General features: G+C 39.1%; 1 protein-coding gene across 7 annotated transcripts in view; it reads right to left on the reverse strand.

Annotated features, from left to right (window-relative positions):
• HBS1L (HBS1 like translational GTPase) overlaps positions 1–19,238 on the reverse strand; it is a 144,586-nt gene that overhangs the window by 96,509 nt on the left and 28,839 nt on the right. For 4 of the 7 annotated variants that reach the window (XM_073337367.1, XM_073337368.1, XM_073337365.1 and 1 more), the window contains one exon: positions 15,679–15,873. In XM_073337367.1, coding sequence (XP_073193468.1) covers positions 15,679–15,873 — 195 coding nt within the window. Of the gene's footprint in view, positions 1–856; positions 881–12,089; positions 14,191–15,678; positions 15,874–18,301; positions 18,373–19,238 lie in introns of those variants that run through there. The other 3 variants (XM_073337366.1, XM_073337371.1, XM_073337370.1) reach the window with 3 other exon arrangements.

Below are 19,238 nucleotides of genomic sequence, written 5' to 3' on the forward strand. Positions count from 1 at the left end.
CCTCGCCTGATGCATCCTAGGATTGCATTGCCTCTCTCATGGCCACATCACACTGGCAGTTCATAATCACCTGTGATCAAACAATACACCCAGGTCTTTCTCCTCCTATGTCACTTCCAACTTATAGCAAAAAAAATCTTGTTGTTAGTCCCTAATTGCATGAGCTTGCACTTTGCACTACCAAATTTCACCCCATTTCTATTACCCCAGTTTCCAAGGTCATCCAAATCATCTTGTATGATATTCCACTCCTTCTCTGCATTGGTATTACCTCCTAACTTTGTGTCATCCACAAATTTTATTCGGACACTCCCACTTTTTGTGCCAAGGTAATTAATGAAATCCTTGAAGTTCACTAAACCTCCCTCCAGCCTGACAGTTCCCCTTTCAGTATGACCCACTTTAGTCCCCCCTTTAACCATTTTTTTTACCCACCTTTCAAGTCGCATATTAATCCCCAAATTGTACAAATAAGATTGTTTACATTCCACTATAGTGCACTCTGGAATAGACAGCTGTTGCAACTGTAATGCACATCTAGAAGCATGAAAGCCAGACCATCAAGTGTCTGTCATTGGGGAAACCCCCATCACCATGGAGCAAAAAAGTAGGAACCACTATAGTAAGCTAAAGGGGTTAGTGCAAGGCACTTCTGTGGCATTTATCTGAGTGGCTGTTTCTTGTTCCAGTGTGTTGTCATACCTAAGCTATGCTCATATGCCAAAAATTGTTTATGGAATAGAACTGGGACAGGTTTTGATATAAAGAAAGAGGAAGGGAAGGGGTTGAGACAGAGGAAGGTGATTAACTTAGAATAAAATGTAGAGCTAAAAAAATATACCACACATCTGCTTACTTTGCTTTTATGTTGCATCTTTTTCTCCTTCCCGCCCCGGCCCCCATCACGCCCCCTTTATCTGTATGTTGGAGAAAAAATTTGTCTTCAGACATGTCTGTAAAATTCCCAGAATACTTGACATTCATGAACAAAAATAATAAATTATCAATTTATACTAAGTAAATACTGTTTCCCCTGTAGTCTGTATCTCTGCCGGTGAGGCACTGAGGACTAGTGGATAGGGCACTGGACTGGTTTGCGAAGACCTTGGTTCTATTCCCAATTCTGCCAACAACACGCTGTCAGACCTTGGGGCAAGCCTCTTTAATTCTCTGTGCCTATTTCCCCCAACCCTTTGCCTTATCTATTTTGATTTTAAGTATTTTTAGTGTAGGATTGTCTATTACCATGCATTTTGTAGTACCTGGCAGAATGAGGCTTCATTCTTGTTTGTAGACACTAGTATATAGAATCATAGAATATCAGGGTTGGAAGGGACCCCAGAAGGTCATCTAGTCCAACCCCCTGCTCAAAGCAGGACCAATTCCCAGTTAAATCATCCCAGCCAGGGCTTTGTCAAGTCTGACCTTAAAAACCTCCAAGGAAGGAGATTCTACCACCTCCCTAGGTAACGCATTCCAGTGTTTCACCACCCTCTTAGTGAAAAAGTTTTTCCTAATATCCAACCTAAACCTCCCCCACTGCAACTTGAGACCATTACTCCTCGTTCTGTCATCTGCTACCATTGAGAACAGTCTAGAGCCATCCTCTTTGGAACCCCCTTTCAGGTAGTTGAAAGCAGCTATCAAATCCCCCCTCATTCTTCTCTTCTGCAGGCTAAACAATCCCAGCTCCCTCAGCCTCTCCTCATAACTCATGTGTTCCAGTCCCCTAATCATTTTTGTTGCCCTTCGCTGGACTCTCTCCAATTTATCCACATCCTTCTTGAAGTGTGGGGCCCAAAACTGGACACAGTACTCCAGATGAGGCCTCACCAATGTCGAATAGGACAAAGCACATATAGTGCTTTGTGTATCATAAGTTAATAATTAATATGCATTAAACAGAATATCTTCAACCAGAATTTGAAAAATTATTTTGTAAAAATAGACGCAGCAGAATTCCATTTTTATGGCTTCAATAACTTGCAGATCAAATGTTCTGTTAGTACCACCATTTTAGGGATAGATGAAGTGAGTCATGGAGCAATTAATGGGATTTAGGCACCAAACTCCCATAAGCACCTTTGAAAAATTCCAGCTAAGTAACTTGCCCAAACATTGTACAGGCAATAGCAGGGGATGGCCTTTATTGGGGCAGCAAATCAGCTGGGACAGAACAGCACAGAATGACTTGGCAAAGGAAGCGTGTAGCATGACCCTGAAGCTGGTGATAAAACTGCATGACAGACCTGTTGCTCCACTAGCCAATCACTGATGCTTCCTCGGTAGAGGAAGCAGAAAAGGATCCTGAAGGAGAGGACAAGAAGATTTACAGGGGTTTTTGGTTTTTTTTTCCAACCCCAAAAATTTTACCAGAGATCTGACTTTTTCTGGTTCATGCATCACTGAAAATAAAAATCTTAATCAAAGTGGTTAACAATTCTCTTAATGAGGCCCAAGATGGAATAAAATCTAGCTCACTCACCAGTATGCATGTCTGTGTGTTCTATAGGTTTCAGAGTAGCAGCCGTGTTCGTCTGTATTCGCAAAAAGAAAAGGAGGACTTGTGGCACCTTAGAGAATAAATTGGTTAGTCTCTAAGGTGCCACAAGTCCTCCTTTTCTTTTTGTGTGTTCTATAGTGCTAACAGGAGTTAAAAAAAGTAATGAAAACATCTTTAATAGTAAAAAGCAAGTAGAAATTAAAATGAATATGCCTAAGAAGCACATCCTTTTGACTAAGAGGGTGCCATTTTTTTACATAAGCATTTTTCAGATGAGAATTATGCTGGAAGTGTGTTTTTTTTTTTTTTTTTTAAAAGATTTCTCAGAGAAGTTGCAATCCAAGTTGCAAATATTGGATCACACCCTGGATCAGTCTATTTCCAATGTTTCAGAAGGCAAAAAAGATTCACCTGAATAATGCGAATGGGGGATGCAGGAAGGGCGGCCAGCACATCCTTCGGCCCACTCCACTTCCCACAGCCCCCATTGGCCTGGAGCGGAGAACCGCAGCCAGTGGAAGCCGCGATCGGCCGAACCTGCGGACGCAGCAGGTAAACGAACCAGCCCGGCACGCCAGGGCCTTTCCCTGAACAAGCGGTGGACCTCAGTTGTGAACCACTGCCTTAGACAGTATAGCTACACATTTTAATGGACATAAAATTAACCATTTTTAACATTCTAACAGTATTTGCATCCACTTCCTTGAGCAATAAATTTCACAGGCTGACTATAGTCTATTAATTCTAAATTTGTCCTTTTTCCATCATCTAATGTCTCTACATTCTTAAGAAAGGAAAAAATATCAAATTCTGCTTTGCCCTTCATTAGTCTGGGATTTCTGTCTGGTCCCCTTATTATTCTCCTTCTCTACATAATTTTAGTCTCTGCAATCTCTGGTGTACATCTAACCATATTCTTTACTCTTCCCTTGAAAAACTTCACTTTTGTTTCCTAAGGTAAAGAACACAGCACTCTATTCAATGGTGTACCATTGTCCAATATAGCAACATGAAATGCAGTAATTTCTATTCTTTAATACACTCAAAGTTTCTTATTTGACCCTAACTGCTAATATACATCAGACAAACATTAAATTAGACATACATAGTAATTTGTATAGCACAGCAACATTCTCTGGGAAGCACTCAAAGTGAATGACCTCCCTGGAGAAAGCAACTTAAAGGAGGAGAGGAGTGGAGTTCCAGCTACAGAGAAAATGCAAAGACTTATTTCTAAATGTACATTACAGAGGCATGGAGACACATTCCCTTTTTTGCCCCCCTCAGAAAATCCTGCAAGTTTAAAGCCATCAGTGTATGAGAAGTATATACTATTTGTGCCCGTATGCATTACCTTAAATTTAGTTAAGTTTATTTCATCTTCCATCATGATGTCCAATCTTCTACTCCATTTAAATCTCCCTACAGTCTCTCTCTTACAAACTAAGGCAAAAACTCATTAGCTCAATTTCCAAAACAATTCTGGCTCAAGACAAAGCTAGCGTCATTAAAAGTAGTACCATAGCCTACTTGACTTTATTGTGAAGTTACGTTTTCTGAACACATTCCATGTAATAACCAATGAATACATACTGTAGCACAACCTCAAGCTTTAAAATGGTTTTCGGCCCAAAAGCATATAATCTGTATCAGTGGTTCCTCAAAGTGATCCCTGGGGGTCTGCTGTGGGTTATGCAGGGGTCCGTCTCTTGAGCCAGGGCTGGAATGTGCCAGAACAGTATTCCACTGCTTTTGCTGCATGGAGACAAAATGGCGTCCTTCAACAGCATGGCAGAGAAGTCATGATGGCAGGGGCATTCCCACGCTGGCAGGGTCATTCTAATAGTACCAGAAATGAAAGGGGCTAGAACATGTAGTCAGATGCCAAAGAGATCCTTGGCAGAAAAAAATTTGGCAGCTACTGATCTATATTATATAAAACAAACAAACCTACATTAAAAGAAAATTAAGGTTACAAAATTAACCACTGAAAAGTTAGGAAATGCCAGAATTAAGGTTGCCCATGCAACCCTAAGTAGGCCCCCTTGTGTACATGCATTGTGAAAGTAATTATGACCACATACTATTTTTATGCTTCCTCCCAATGCCATTACAAAGCATGGCTTTCTAAAGAAATAATTGCAGGAATCACTGTGCAACACAGAATGAAACTGATAGTTCAGAACTTGGAAGAAGCATCTCACTGTTCACAAGTATTCAGTACAGCTACCTACTTTCTATAGCCACTGGTTACTCTATTTGTTTTGCAGAAAGGCTTATTTGCAGACAAATAGTCTAGTGAAAAATATAGTTGAAATGCATGTAATTGGGTTGGATAGGGCAGAGCACAAAATTCCAAAGATTACCTCTCTCAGTTAGACCTTTGGGCACTGCAAAGAATACAGAAATTCTCATGAAGCAGTGTGATTCAGAAAGACCTGTGTGTGAAAACCTGTTCCTTCTGGGTCTAAGATTCTGAGAATTTTATGAAAAGCTTTTAAAGTAATTTTGTTTACATACTTAAGAGTATCAGATAAATAAATTGGAGAAAGGAATTATTCTGTATGTCTATTCTCCAAATAAACCCCATCAACAAACAACCAGGCCCTTTAAGCTTATTGCACATGCTTTTTGAAGGCAATCAAAAGTCTAAGGCAGCAAGCTTAAGACTTTTTCTCCTCAACTTTCTACAAGACAAAAGGAAAGAGCAAAGGCAATCAATCTTGATTCCTTCAAAAATGATCTAAATGTAAAATATGAACATGACAAAATTAGTCCACATTCCTGCAATCAACTCTGCATGAATGCAAGGGACCCATCCATGTGGAGCCCCATTGCAGAATCATGGTCTCAAAATGTAAGCTTGCTGGGTCAAGGACAGTGTCTTACTGTATCAACATGTTCAGGCCCCATTCTTACCACTCTTCTGTAACACATTTTAAAAGGTAAACTGAACATACCATTTCAAGGTACTACCTTTTTCCTTCAGACATTGATGACAACGCTTATAAGCATTGATGTAATTTCTACATCTACACAAGTATACTGCAACGGTTTAGGTTAACTACATTTTTGTTAGTTTAAACAGCATATCTGTTTGCCTTTAAGTCTCATGTTGTAACATGTCTCTTGACCTCAGTACCTTGTGGCAATTAATTCCACAGGTTATTCACGTATCACGCAAAGTAGTATTTCCTTTACTCCACTTCAAATTGGTTGTCTTTCAATTCTTCATTGAATGGCCCTTGTCCTTGCATTATGTAAAACAGTAAGTGCCTGCCTGACCTGCTCTGTATTATTATTTTTGTGTGCCTCTTCCACATGCCCTCGTACTCATTTCTTCTCCAAATTAAAGAGCCTCAATCTTTTCAGTGTCATACATGGAAGATTCTCCAAGCCTTAAATCAATTTTGGCACCTATCGCTGAACCCCTACTATATCTAGTATCTTTTTTGAGACCGTAACCAGAACAGAACACAATGTGCCAACTGAGCTTGCACATTGCTGATTATAACATTATAATTTCACTATTCAGTCAATCCAATTGGTATGAAATAGAACATTGATCTATGAATTTACTGTAGTTTTATCTTCCTCACGGACGCTTTTATTATACCAAGCTACTTTGCTTTTCAGTGTTTTCTTTGCATATCTGATAATTATGCAAGATGCATGTTCTACAAGAGCTATCCTCCAAATAGAGTTTCTATTCCTGCTTGATCCTGCAGTTAGTATTTTTGCATTTATGACAGTATTTTTGCTCTATGAATGACTGTGAGGTGTCAAATTTAGCACTTCACTGAAGGATTAAATAGAACATGGACTGTGATAGAGCAGTCTCTTATTTAATCACAAACAGCTTTGGTAATCAGCAAGCTAACAGGGAAAATATGAAAAACAAGTTGGATAAATTTGTTTAAATCTAATATATTTAATTTTTCTGCTTTCTGAAAGTCCTTAGTGTACAGTTTTTATTTGCCAAGTTTAGTTATTGGTTCATGCAAAGTACTATAGGTAGGGCCCTACAAATTCTCAGCCATGAAAAACACGTCACAGACTGTGAAATCTGGTCTCACCCTCGTGAAATCTGGCCTCTTGTGTGCTTCCCCCTCCCCCCCCATACTATACAGATTTCACAGGGGAAGACAAGCATTTCTCAAATTGCGGGTCCTGACCCAAAAGGGAGTTGCGGACAGGGGGTCATGGTATTGCCACCCTTACTTCTCCGCTGCCTTCAGAACTGGATGGCCGGAAAGTAGCAGCTGTTGGCCAGGCATCCAGTTCTGAAGGTAGTGTTCTGCCAGCAGCAGCACAGAAGTAAGGGTGACAATACCATACCATGCCATGCCATTCTTATTTCTGCGCTGCTGCTGGCAGTGGCTCTGCCTTCACAGCTGGGCTCCCAGCCAGCAGCCACCGCTCTCCAGTTGCGCTGCTCTGAAGGCAGCACCACTGCCAGCAACAGCAGAAGTAAGGGTAGCAGTACCGCAACCCCCCTCTACAAAAACCTTGCGATTACCCCCCCACACACACACACACACACACACACACAACTCCTTTTTGGGTCAGGACCCCTACAATTACAACACTGTGAAATTTCAGATTTAAATAGCTGAAATCATGACATTTACTATTTTTAAAATCCTATGGCCATGAAATTGACCAAAACAGACTCTTAATTTGGTAGGGCCCTAACTATGGGACAGCATTCAAAAGTCACTTGTCAATTACAAATTAAATCTTCCTATGTGACGAGAGACATTTAACCATTTTATTTCTGTAAAAGTTAAGCTTTCATTTAAAAGAAGTTAACCTCCTGTAAATTAATCCATGCAGCCTTTTCTTGTTATGCCTGGAAACCACTCTAGTGTCTGTGCTGTTGCTTGTTGAAGAGCTATGAGCAGCAACATAGCGAAAATGAAGACCCTGATCATTTTCACTGCTGTTTACTGAGTCTGGTGGACAACAGCAAAACTGACAATCAAATCAATGACACTCTATTCCTACTTAGGAAAATTAGCACAGCAAAAGCCCTGTATCACAACTATTCAGGAGAGAAGAGAACCCAAAAGCAACGATACCCTTTGCTCTCTGAAAATGGCCTGGAGGACAGAAGGGCAGAGTGGCAGAGATTCCACACCTAAACAGAAATCATGAGGCTCTAGATGAGAGGAGAGGGGGAAAAGAATGCATGTGCAGCCTTATCTATCATTTCCTGATTTTTTTGGATGTTTCACCATGCAACCTTAATTTCTCTTAACATAATTATTTGGATGAAATTCCTAAGTTTTATCAAACAGAAAAATAAATTCCATGTCATGCAACTAATCATTTGTCTAGATATCACTGGAATCCTCTGTATCAGATTCCTAAAAGTCCAGGTCTGCAGGAGGGCATGCCACAGGAGACCTGGACTACTTAGGAGCTGTGCAGCTTTTACCTGCAAGATGCCTAGAGACTGAGGCAAGGACTATAACTGGTCTGCACATATATGCAGTATAGCCTTCCTGAACTACATAGACAAGCTGTTAAAAGAAGTTTATTTTTAACTGATGGAGAAAGTTTAATTTTCCACTCGCCTTGTACTCAGTTTTTTTGTTGTTTGCTCAATTTTTCCAAAACAAGTACACCCAGAGGCAGACACAATAACCTGGAAAATTTAAGTCTGAAAGATAAGTGTCAGACAGTTATAAATGCCTGAACACCTGTACAACCTTAAATGCAGCAGCACTGATAGCCCCCACTGTAATGTACAGTCTGAAGCTGGTCTAACTAAAGCTGAAAGTTGACCTACGATATGCTACTTCAGTTACATAAATTACTTAACTGAAGTTCACATACCTACGGTTGACTTACAACATGTCCGCACTGCGCTGTGTTGACAGGAGAGCACTCTCCCACTGACTTACCTTATGCTTCTTGGAGACCTGAAGTACAGACGTCGACGGGAGAGCACTTTCCCATCAACTTAGCGGGTCTTCACAAGACCCACTAAATGGACACTGCTGCATCCATCGCAGCAGTGCCAATTTAGCTGTAAGTATAAACAATCCCTGAGAATGAATGTCAGGCACAGAACTTTTTCTTTAGAGCTAGATGGTTATTTCATTAATATCTGTTCCCTTTTACTTTTTGCTTAGAACTTAGAGAAGCTTAAAAATTCTATCCATAATCTAACAGCTTGAAGGTTCTCAATTACATTTCTAAAAAAGGCCAACTATGACCCCTATACTGCATCTGGATTCCATATGTGTGGATATATTTGTCTGCATAGAGCCTGAGTCATTTCCGGAAACTTGTATGGGAACAGGAGTACATCTGTGCAAATCTAGTCATACACTGGGGCCTACCTCCCCAAAAGAAATGGCTAGTGCACTGCTAACAGCGACAAAATTTGTACAAGACAAATTACTAGCAAGAAATCATGTGTTATTTAATCAGTCTTTACAGAGTGTTTTATTTTTTGTACATAAATGAAAAACAGTATTCACAAAGAAATTTCATTAAAAAAATACTAAATGACCCACTTAATTTTAAAAAATTACATATAAAAACACTTTAATGTACAAAAGATTTATACTTTACAACAGTCTGAACACTGTAAGCAGTATATTCCATGTAGCTTAATGCTTTCTTTCACGTCTACATTGTGTGTGCATAGACACAAATACTTTACGATTTCAAAATCTGAATATCAATATATAAGCAATTAGTACAAGTGACCCATATACACAAATGCAAAGTTAAAGACTGGCTGCAAACTATTAAGGAAATATTTATAACAAACCACCTCCCTGACTATTTTATATAAAACATAAACAAAGAGGGATTTCACTAACAGATTTTAATGTTCATTAGGTAGAAATACTTTTGGAACCAACCAACCAAATGCTATATGAAAATTCCAGGTGCCATAATATCATGCAGTAGTTGAAGAAAATTAAGAATATTCTGTGGTGAACCACATAAACATAGTTCTTATTGAGTAACTGATTTATACACCCGTTTCAATTTTAAAAATACAGTAACATGCTACCATTTAGTTATAAATCAAAACTGGGTAAAATTTTCAAAAGTGCTTAAGTGGCATAGGAGCCTAAATCTCATTGTATTCAATGGGAGTTGGGCTCCTAAGTGATGTAGGATGTCACTTTGGTGCTTTTGAAAATTTTAGCCTCCGTGCAAATTTATTCAAGGGTCGTTTCAGGCTGCAGGATTACAGTCTAGCCAGACAATCCCCACCACACGCTGCATGATTTTTATCCTCCTGAACAGCATTATGCATTGCATCCTCAGGATCACCAACAGTACTAATGCAACAGATGTGCGAAATATTAAGGGTTAGTCACCTAGTACTTACATGTAAAGTTAGACACTGAGGCCCCAATCTGCAATGACATCTGTGTGGGTGGACAGCAACATGTGGTTGGAGTCCGACTGAAGTCAATGGAGCTCTGTGTAGGCCCATGGGTTCATCTGCACAGATATCATTGCAGGACTGGGTTCTAAGTGCTGAATTCTTTCATCAGAGACTTGCACATAAATTGTGATTGAATCAACAGGAGTTCTGTGCAGGTATGATTTCTGCAGAATTTGGCTCAAACTGCTAGCAGCATCTAATGTTAAAGAAGGGTTTGGGAGAAGAGTAGCAAAAAGGAAATGAGAGAACAGAGACAATACAATAAGACTAGACAGAACAGGACGAAGACAAGACAGAAGCAAAGAAACAATTTATTCCACTAAATATAACAGCACTTTTTCCACCAGAGATTAGTAACATCTCCATTAGAAAAGCCAATTCAAGCCATCAGGAAGTGGCAGGAACAAGAAAAGACCAAATCACCTAAAGTAAACTAAAAAAGACCGGGCCATTAAAAAAAAATTATTAAAATGTTAAACAATTTTTTCATCACTGTCAGAACACTATCCCATTTAAAATAAATTTGGAGATCTGTTTGTTGCACAAATTCTTCAGATAAGACCTAAAATCTTAATGGGAAAAATAGATTCTGGGTATCAAGTAAAGGGCTGTTCATATTTAGAGAGACTTCAGAAAACAGCTAACTTGAATGAAGATTTTTTAAAACATTTTTGAGCTATTCAGTCAGTATTTTGAGCCAGTGAACAGCCTCACCATGATCTACCTTGCTTGCTTATTGTTCAGCAAGTAAAATTGGAGCGCCTACTATGAAAATCTTAAATGATAAAAGAACTAGCATACTTGAGGGATTGCCCTGTGATAGCAACAAAAGTCATTAAGGGGTGAGACAGCGGAAAGTTCTTCTCATAATTTGAGAGAATGTGACATCCTTCTGGACAAGGCTCAAGAAACTGTTTCCATGTTAGTTTATGATGGGAAAAATATATACAATTTGTGAGCAAAATAGGATGACGTTTGGTTTTACTTCTGTTCTTTGAGTTACCTAAATAAGCTATGTTTACAGTAATTATGTTTTAACCTATTTAAGGCTCCTAAAGACTTCTGGATATGAGTGACTAAACAAACAAAAACAAAAAGCAAGCTGAACAGTTAGAATATAAACACTGAAGTGCTACCATCTTTATTAAAAGGCACTAGAACCATGAACTCTATTCTAGAGAGGTTAGAAGATCAGAAAAAAAATCTGATACTCCTATGTTTAAAGAATTCCCTAAATAGTGACAATTTACAAATATCTACCAGCTAAACAAAGTAACGTACAGCAAATGAAACCAGCATTCCAGTGCTTTCAAATACATTTTTATGACTAAACTGACATAGCTTCTTAAAGCTAGGAACAATTCTAAATATTAAGTTTTTTATTTTTTATAAATCACCTTATTAAAGCTCCACCATTAAGATTTAACCCATTATTTCATAAGTTTCCTGTTTTTATTTGAATAAAGTTATGGTAAACTATGAACAAGCTTATTTTTCTAGTAGTAATAGTACCTTTATAGGATATATTGCAGATTGACTGTTGAACATACTAACTGGTAGTCCCTGAATCCAAGTGAAAAGCTACTAATATCTGACAAACACAAATACCTGTGTAAAGGTGCGACTACCTACAGACAGAATCAGAGTCCAATGACTATTAGATAAGAAATGAAGTTCAAGACCTGACTTTGGCCTCACATATTAAGGCTCAAAATAACGAGCACTGGCTCCAACAATAAAAGAGAATGTAAAATTACACATTTCCATTACTAAAAGTAACTTTTTCCTAAAAGGAGAAATAGCACCTATAGCTTGTCCTGAAACATGTCCATTTCACTAGGCAATGACTAATGCCGAAGGGGGAAAAAAAGGGGAGTTCTTCCTACACACTTCAAACAGACTTAAAATAAGTGATGGATTCCAAGTAGAAAAATTTTGATTAAATATATACAACACCACAATTGTTTTGAAATGTCCTTAAATGTCCAGTTTTAGCACTTAAGGTTACAATTTTTGTATCTTTTCAAAACACTCAAGTTATAGTACTTTGCTGTCATAAGAAAGTCTGGTCCCACCGAAAAGCTAGCAAATGGTTTTTCAAGCATAGTGGTCAATGACAGATTTTTCTGGAGTTATTTCTTTTAAATGACTGGTGCTTCTGAGAAAATAACACAATTTTCTAAGATTAGTGACATCACTATGACCAAAAAAAGTATATAAAGAATAATGAAATTGAGAATGAAATAAGAAACAGTTGGGAATTAAACCATGCCACAAGACAGTAATTATGGAACGTATCAAACCTTAATCTTTAAATTTAAGTACATCTAATCAAATTAATCCAGAGCAATATCTATTTTAAGTTTCATTCTGCAATATAACCAAACAGTAAAATTGAATGGCAAATCTAGGATTTTTTTTTCAAATTAAGTCTATTTTTTCTTACTTAGAAATGTACTTTTGTATAGTAGTACTCTATATATATGCAATTCCTACGTATTAAAGATTAAGACTTTGAAAATTAACATGTTGTATCTTTGTTGATTAAAAGTATGCAAAAAATAAAAATACAGACTCAGTGCAGTAGTTTAAAAATTCACAAATTTTATCACCAACTATTTGTTGAGAATTATCAAATGTATAATTAAAAAATATAGAATGTGAATTCTGAGTTATAAAGTCACTCTATACAAAATGTATAAAATCATTTAAAAAGGCTCTGAAGGATAAATACTATTTCTTTCCCCTACTTTACACTATTCTCTTGTAAAGGCTCTTTTTTGTCCAGCTTTTACAATGTCATCAGGAGATGCTGATTTAAAGTCAAATGGTGTTATTGATATTAAAGGACCAATTTCCTTATTTTTTATTTCTTGTACTTGCCTACTGTATAGGAAAGTCTTATGGATATCAATCGTGCGCCGTTTACATCCTTTTGGAGGATAACGGAGACACAAAGTTAAAGCAAAAGCTGAAGGTCTGGCACAGAGAGCCTTCATCCACGAGAGAGAGAGATCCTGGCTCTTAGAAATATGCCTTTTTTTGCTTTTTTTATTTCCTTTCACTAAAATAATATTTTTTCCTTGCTTTGAACTTAAAACTTTAGTTTCTGGGATTATGGTATTTGACTGGCATACTACTGATTCTGCAGATATGTCTGGATTTTTTATAAGGACACTTAAGTCAATGTTTGTATTTACTCCTGCAGAAGGCCACGTTTCAGTGATACTGAACCTCGAACAGTCTTTTGCTTCTTGAGGCTTATCTACTTCAATGCTTTCTGCAATTAAATCTGAAAGTGACAAATTCTCAAGTTCTCTTACTGGAGAAGCCTTAGACAATGCCAGAGAAGACAGAGATCCTGTTAATTCTGACATCCCAGTTGCAGTTTGATGTTGACTAGCTAGTTGTGACAATGGTGAGGATCCCAATTTCAAATCTGTAAAACTCGTAGATGATTGATTATAAAGATCAGACAAAGAACAGTGCCTTGAATTACTTTTCTGGTGCTCTTGAAGTAGGTCAGCCAGTGATGGACCTCCAGATTTTGAAAATGGCAAATTACCCATTTCTGAAGAGGAGATGTCTTGCCTGGTACTTTGTAGAAATGAAGGAAAATTTTCAAAAAGCTCAGTCTTTCTATTCTGAGTAGAGTTTATATCATTATCAAGTGCCAGTTTCCGTACAGCACTCATTAAGCCAGGACTACTATCCATACTTCCTTTACTATTATGATCTGAAGAATTCTGGACCCCAAGTAGTCCCCTGTCTTGGAGACTTAAATAATCATAAGTTATATTCTGCATCATCAAAGATTTCAAGTCTTGTGATTCCTTGCACTCCAACTGCTTCCAGGAAGGATTTTCAGATGGACTAGCTTCCAATAATTCAGCACCTACACTAAAGCAAATTTTGCCTTCATTGCTGGAAATCAAACTCACTGTGCTGGGATTGTCTGGTAATCGTACTGCTACACGTTTACTGACAGATTCATAACATGATTCTTCACACATATTATTACTGAGGGAAGAATGTAGAACTGCGGAAGATTTATGAGAAGATTCAGATATTTTCTTTTCAATTGGGGATATATTAGAATGTTTAGCTTTGAAGAGTGTTTTGTCACTTAAAGTTGAAAAGTAACAAGGTGATTTATTTTTGACTGTCAGGCTACTGAGCTCAGACATGCTGGTGTTTGCTGAAGTGTTTTCTATTAAGTAAGACAAGTTCTCCAAATAAGTAAAAGTTTCTGAATAAAGTAAATCTCCTTACCTTACAATAGCCAATAATTTTCAGATAGATGCATGGTCACAACGAAAATTCCATTTTTTTTTTAAGGAGACAGCAACAGCGAAGTTAAGAAGAAACATGAAAGGCATTTTAATTACTAAATGTTGTTTGAAAAATTGCATTGCATCATAGTCTCTATAATCAAATACAACAGAGTTCTGAAGGGCATTTATTCAATCATTTAGCAAAACAACAATTATCCAATTATCCACTAAAAGAAACACTAAGTTAGTAAATTAATATCAACCCTTAAGAGGTCTGAATCTACACAACCAAGCTATTGTACTAGCTCTACAAAAACAGTCTTGCTATATCGCAAGCAAACATTTAAAATGTCTTAAAATTTGCTGTCTCAAAAAAATTTTAAAATAAATAAAAAGTTAGCAGTTGGATAACTTAAGTAGTAACATAACTAAGGTATTTATTAGAAAACAGAATTTCATTGGGAACTGTGATTGCTTACATTCTGAATTTAGCAGAGAGGACCAAGCCTAAAACTAAAACTTGATTTTAAGTTTAGTAAAAACTATTGCTTCCTTTAAAGAGATGTTCTGTGTATTTCCTAAAACTGTGAAATCTATTTAGAAATAGAAGATTGAGAACTTTGTTTTGTTTTCCAATGAGTCATTTTGATACAATAGTGCAAGTATCTTCCAGTTCTAAACTCACGAGTATCCTAGGCACAGCCAGTGAACTTTAATCTAAACCAGTGGCTCCCAAACTGGTGTTCGTGAAATGTTAGAGGGGGTTCTCAGGAAAAAATTCCCTAATGGTGGACAGAGCTGTCCCTACGGACTCCAGGCAGCACAGGGTCAGCAGCCAGAGCCCCTGGACTTCCAAGAGCTAAGCAGATCAAGTAAGCATATCTATCACACTGAGGAGATTGAAACTTCAAGACTTCTTATAAGAAATGGAAAGGGAGGTGGATATTTTTTGCTGTTTTTAAAATTATACAGGCAGCTAGTATTGTTTTTTAAATTATTATGAAGAACAAGTTTAAGCTTTGTTGTAACAAGCGTTGTTTGCTTGGACTGTTCAAGACCTGAATGCTTGTGTAGGACGAACGAACTCTTTGAGTTGGCTTCTTAAATACCTTCATGCTGTTCCACATCTGATACTCCTTGATGAAACATAGGAGCCTTGTCTAATAACAGGCTTATTCAAAGTGATACAAGCTATGAAAGTGAGATCTTGGAAGAGTGTTGCTGTTTTCATAATGTAATAAAAATACTGTAATTATAAATAATAATAAAGTGTGTGTAATAAGCATGTCATAAGAATACATTTTATATTTCCAAGATCACTGCTTTAATAATTTATACTCGGGTAAAGGAGAAAATCCCTGGAAATATTCATTTTTAGGAGGGAGTTCGTCAGACACGCCATTTTAGTGAAAGGGGTTCACGGGCTGTTTAATTTTGGGAACCACTGATCTAAACCAAAACATAATTAAATAAAAGCATACCTTTTGTTGTCTTTCCTGTAGTCACAGCTTCTTCATTCTTGGTCTTCACATTTTGCTTACTGTCTTGTGCAAGCACAAGATCCAAAGCCTTCTGTACATCAAATTTACTATTCAACACTGCTTCCACCATCACCTGCTCTGGTACAGCTTCCCCCAGCACTTCTCTCATCTGGTCAAGGCACGAATAAAGACGAGCTACAAAAGACATCAGTAGTTATAAAATTATAAAACGTGTGTTTTCATAAAATAGCACGATAAATTACTAAAACCATACTTGCAATAAATATATTTGGGGTGGGGCAGGAATAGTAATTATAAAATCATTGCAACCTGATTTCTTCCTCTGGCAGGCTCTCTCACCCCCAGCACTGAAGAGGTTTTTCCAATTATTTCACCAAACATTACTATAAGAAATACATCTAATGATTTTTAAATTGTCTTTAAAGGGCTGAACACTTAATTATGAGGTGTTACCAGCATGAACAGTATTCATGCCAAAGAAGAAATGCAATCATTCATCTTAAAACTATTCCAAGTAATTTGATAAATCATGTGATATCCATTTAACAGGACATTTTAAGTGTTTACAGATAGTGTATTTAACTTTTACGGTGAACAGCATCTTTTCAGGCCTTGGAACTCAGCAGCTGAATAAAAATAAATGGTCTCATCTTTAGATTAACACTTTAGCATTAAAGCTACCTGAAATCTTACCTTTCCTAGAACTGAGAGAAATTTCTGAGTCTTAAAATCCATATTCTTTGAAGACAGACTTCTCCATTAATATTGCATACATTACAGAAAGTAAAGGGAAATTAAAGGGAGACTGCAGAATAAAGTGATGGACAATCCTAAAAACAATAAACCAAAATCATAGCACTAGAAAGGACCTTGAGAGGTCATCTAGTCCACTCCGCTGCACTCATGGCAGGACTAAGTATTATCTAAACCATCCCTGACAGGTGTTTGTCTCACGTGCTCTTAAAAATCTCCAGTGATGGAATGAAAGAATATACAAAAGAAATGTCGGTTTAAAACGGAGTATAAGCCCTGGTCTACACTAGGACTTTAGGTCGAATTTAGCAGCGTTAAATCGATGTAAACCTGCACCCATCCACACGATGAAGCCTTTAATTTCGACTTAAAGGGCTCTTAAAATCGATTTCCGTACTCCACCCCTGACAAGTGGATTAGCGCTTAAATCGGCCTTGCCAGCTCGAATTTGGGGTACTGTGGACACAATTCGACAGTACTGGCCTCCGGGAGCTATCCCAGAGTGCTCCATTGTGACCGCTCTGGACAGCACTCTCAACTCAGATGCACTGGCCAGGTAGACAGGAAAAGAACTGCGAACTTTTGAATCTCATTTCCTGTTTGGCCACCGTGGCAAGCTGCAGGTGACCATGCGGAGCTCATCAACAGAGGTGACCATCATGGAGTCCCAGAATCGCAAAAGAGCTCCAGCATGGACTGAACGGGAGGTACGGGATCTGATCGCTGTATGGGGAGAGGAATCCGTGCTATCAGAACTCCGTTCCAGTTTTCGAAATGCCAAAACCTTTGTCAAAATCTCCCAGGGCATGAAGGGCAGAGGCCAAAACAGAGATCCGAAGCAGTGCTGCATGAAACTTAAGGAGCTGAGGCAAGCCTACCAGAAACCCAGAGAGGCGAACGGCCGCTCCGGGTCAGAGCCCCAAACATGCCACTTCTATGATGAGCTGCATGCCATTTTAGGGGGTTCAGCCACCACTATCCCAGCCGTGTTGTTTGACTCCTTTCATGGAGATGGAGGCAACACGGAAGCAGGTTTTGGGGACGAAGAAGATGATAATGATGAGGTTGTAGATAGCTCACAGCAAGTAAGCGGAGAAACCGGTTTTCCAGACAGCCAGGAACTGTTTCTCACCCTGGACCTGGAGACAGTACCCCCCGAACCCACCCAAGGCTGCCTCCTGGACCCGGCAGGCGGAGAAGGGACCTCCGGTGAGTGTACCTTTTAAAATACTATACATGGTTTAAAAGCAAGCATGTGAAAGGATTAATTTGCCCTGGCATTCGCGGCTCTCCTGGATGTACTCCCAAAGCCTTTCCAAAAGGTTTCTGGGGAGGGGAGCCTTATTGCGTCCTTCATGGTAGGACACTTTACCACTCCAGGCCAGTAACACGTACTCGGGAATCATTGTACAACAAAACATTGCAGTGTATGTTTGCTGGCGTTCAAACAACATCCGTTCTTTATCTCTCTGTGTTATCCTCAGGAGAGTGAGATATCATTTAATTGGGGATTGGTCCTGCTTTGGAGCAGGGGGTTGGACTAGATGACCTCCTGAGGTCCCTTCCAACCCTGATATTCTATGATTCTATGGTCTCCTGGTTGAAATAGGGGGCTTTTCTTCAGGGGACATTCAGAGGAGCCCATTCCTGATGAGCTATTTGCCTGCGGCTGAACAGAAACGTTCCCCGCTGTTAGCCGGGGGGAGGGTTGAAGGGGTTGTCACGCGGTAGGGGGAGGCAAAATGCGACCTTGTAACGAAAGCACATGTGCTATGTATGTAATGTTAACAGCAAGGTTTACCCTGAAAGAGTGTAGCCACTGTTTTATAAAATGTGTCTTTTTAAATACCTCTGTCCCTTTTTTTTTCTGCACCAGCTGCATGTGTTTCAATGATCACAGGATCTTCTCCTTCCCAGAGGCTAGTGAAGATTAGAAAGAAAAAAAAATGCACTCGTGATGAAATGTTCTCTGAGCTCATGCTGTCCTCCCACACTGACAGAGCACAGACGAATGCGTGGAGGCAAATAATGTCAGAGTGCAGGAAAGCACAAAATGACCGGGAGGAGAGGTGGCGGGCTAAAGAGAGGGCTGAAGCTCAAAGGTGGCAGCAGTGTGATGAGAGGAGGCAGGATTCAATGCTGAGGCTGCTGCAGAACCAAAGCAGTATGCTCCAGTGTATGGCTGAGCTGCAGCAAAGGCAGCTGGAGCACAGACTGCCACTGCAGCCCCTGTGTAACCAACCGCCCTCCTCCCCAAGTTCCATAGCCTCCACACCCAGACTCCCAAGAACGCGGTGGGGGGGCCACCGGCCAACCAGCCACTCCGCCACAGAGGATTGCCCAAAAAAAGAAGGCTGGCATTCAGTAAATTTTAAAGTTGAACAGCTCCTGACTACTTTCCAGGCTGCCTGGGTACGGCTTCATGAGCCATGGCATTAAGGGGTAGGCTGGGTCCCCAAGGATACAGATAGGCATTTCAACATCCCCAACAGTTATTTTCTGGTCTGGGAATAAAGTCCCTTCCTGCAGCTTTTAAAACAGACCAGAGTTCCTGAAGATACAAGCGTCATGTACCTTTCCCGGCTATCCCACGCTGATGTTGGTGAAACATCCCTTGTGATCCACCAGAGCTTGCAGCACTATCGAAAAGTACCCCTTGCGGTTTATGTACTCTCCGGCTTGGTGCTCCGGTGCCAAGATAGGGGTATGGGTTCCGTCTATGGCCCCACAACAGTTAGGGAATCCCATTACAGTAAAGCCATCCACTATGACCTGCACATTTCCCA

The sequence above is a fragment of the Lepidochelys kempii genome, chromosome 3, assembly GCF_965140265.1.
Source record: "Lepidochelys kempii isolate rLepKem1 chromosome 3, rLepKem1.hap2, whole genome shotgun sequence".
NCBI classification, from domain to species: domain Eukaryota; kingdom Metazoa; phylum Chordata; order Testudines; family Cheloniidae; genus Lepidochelys; species Lepidochelys kempii.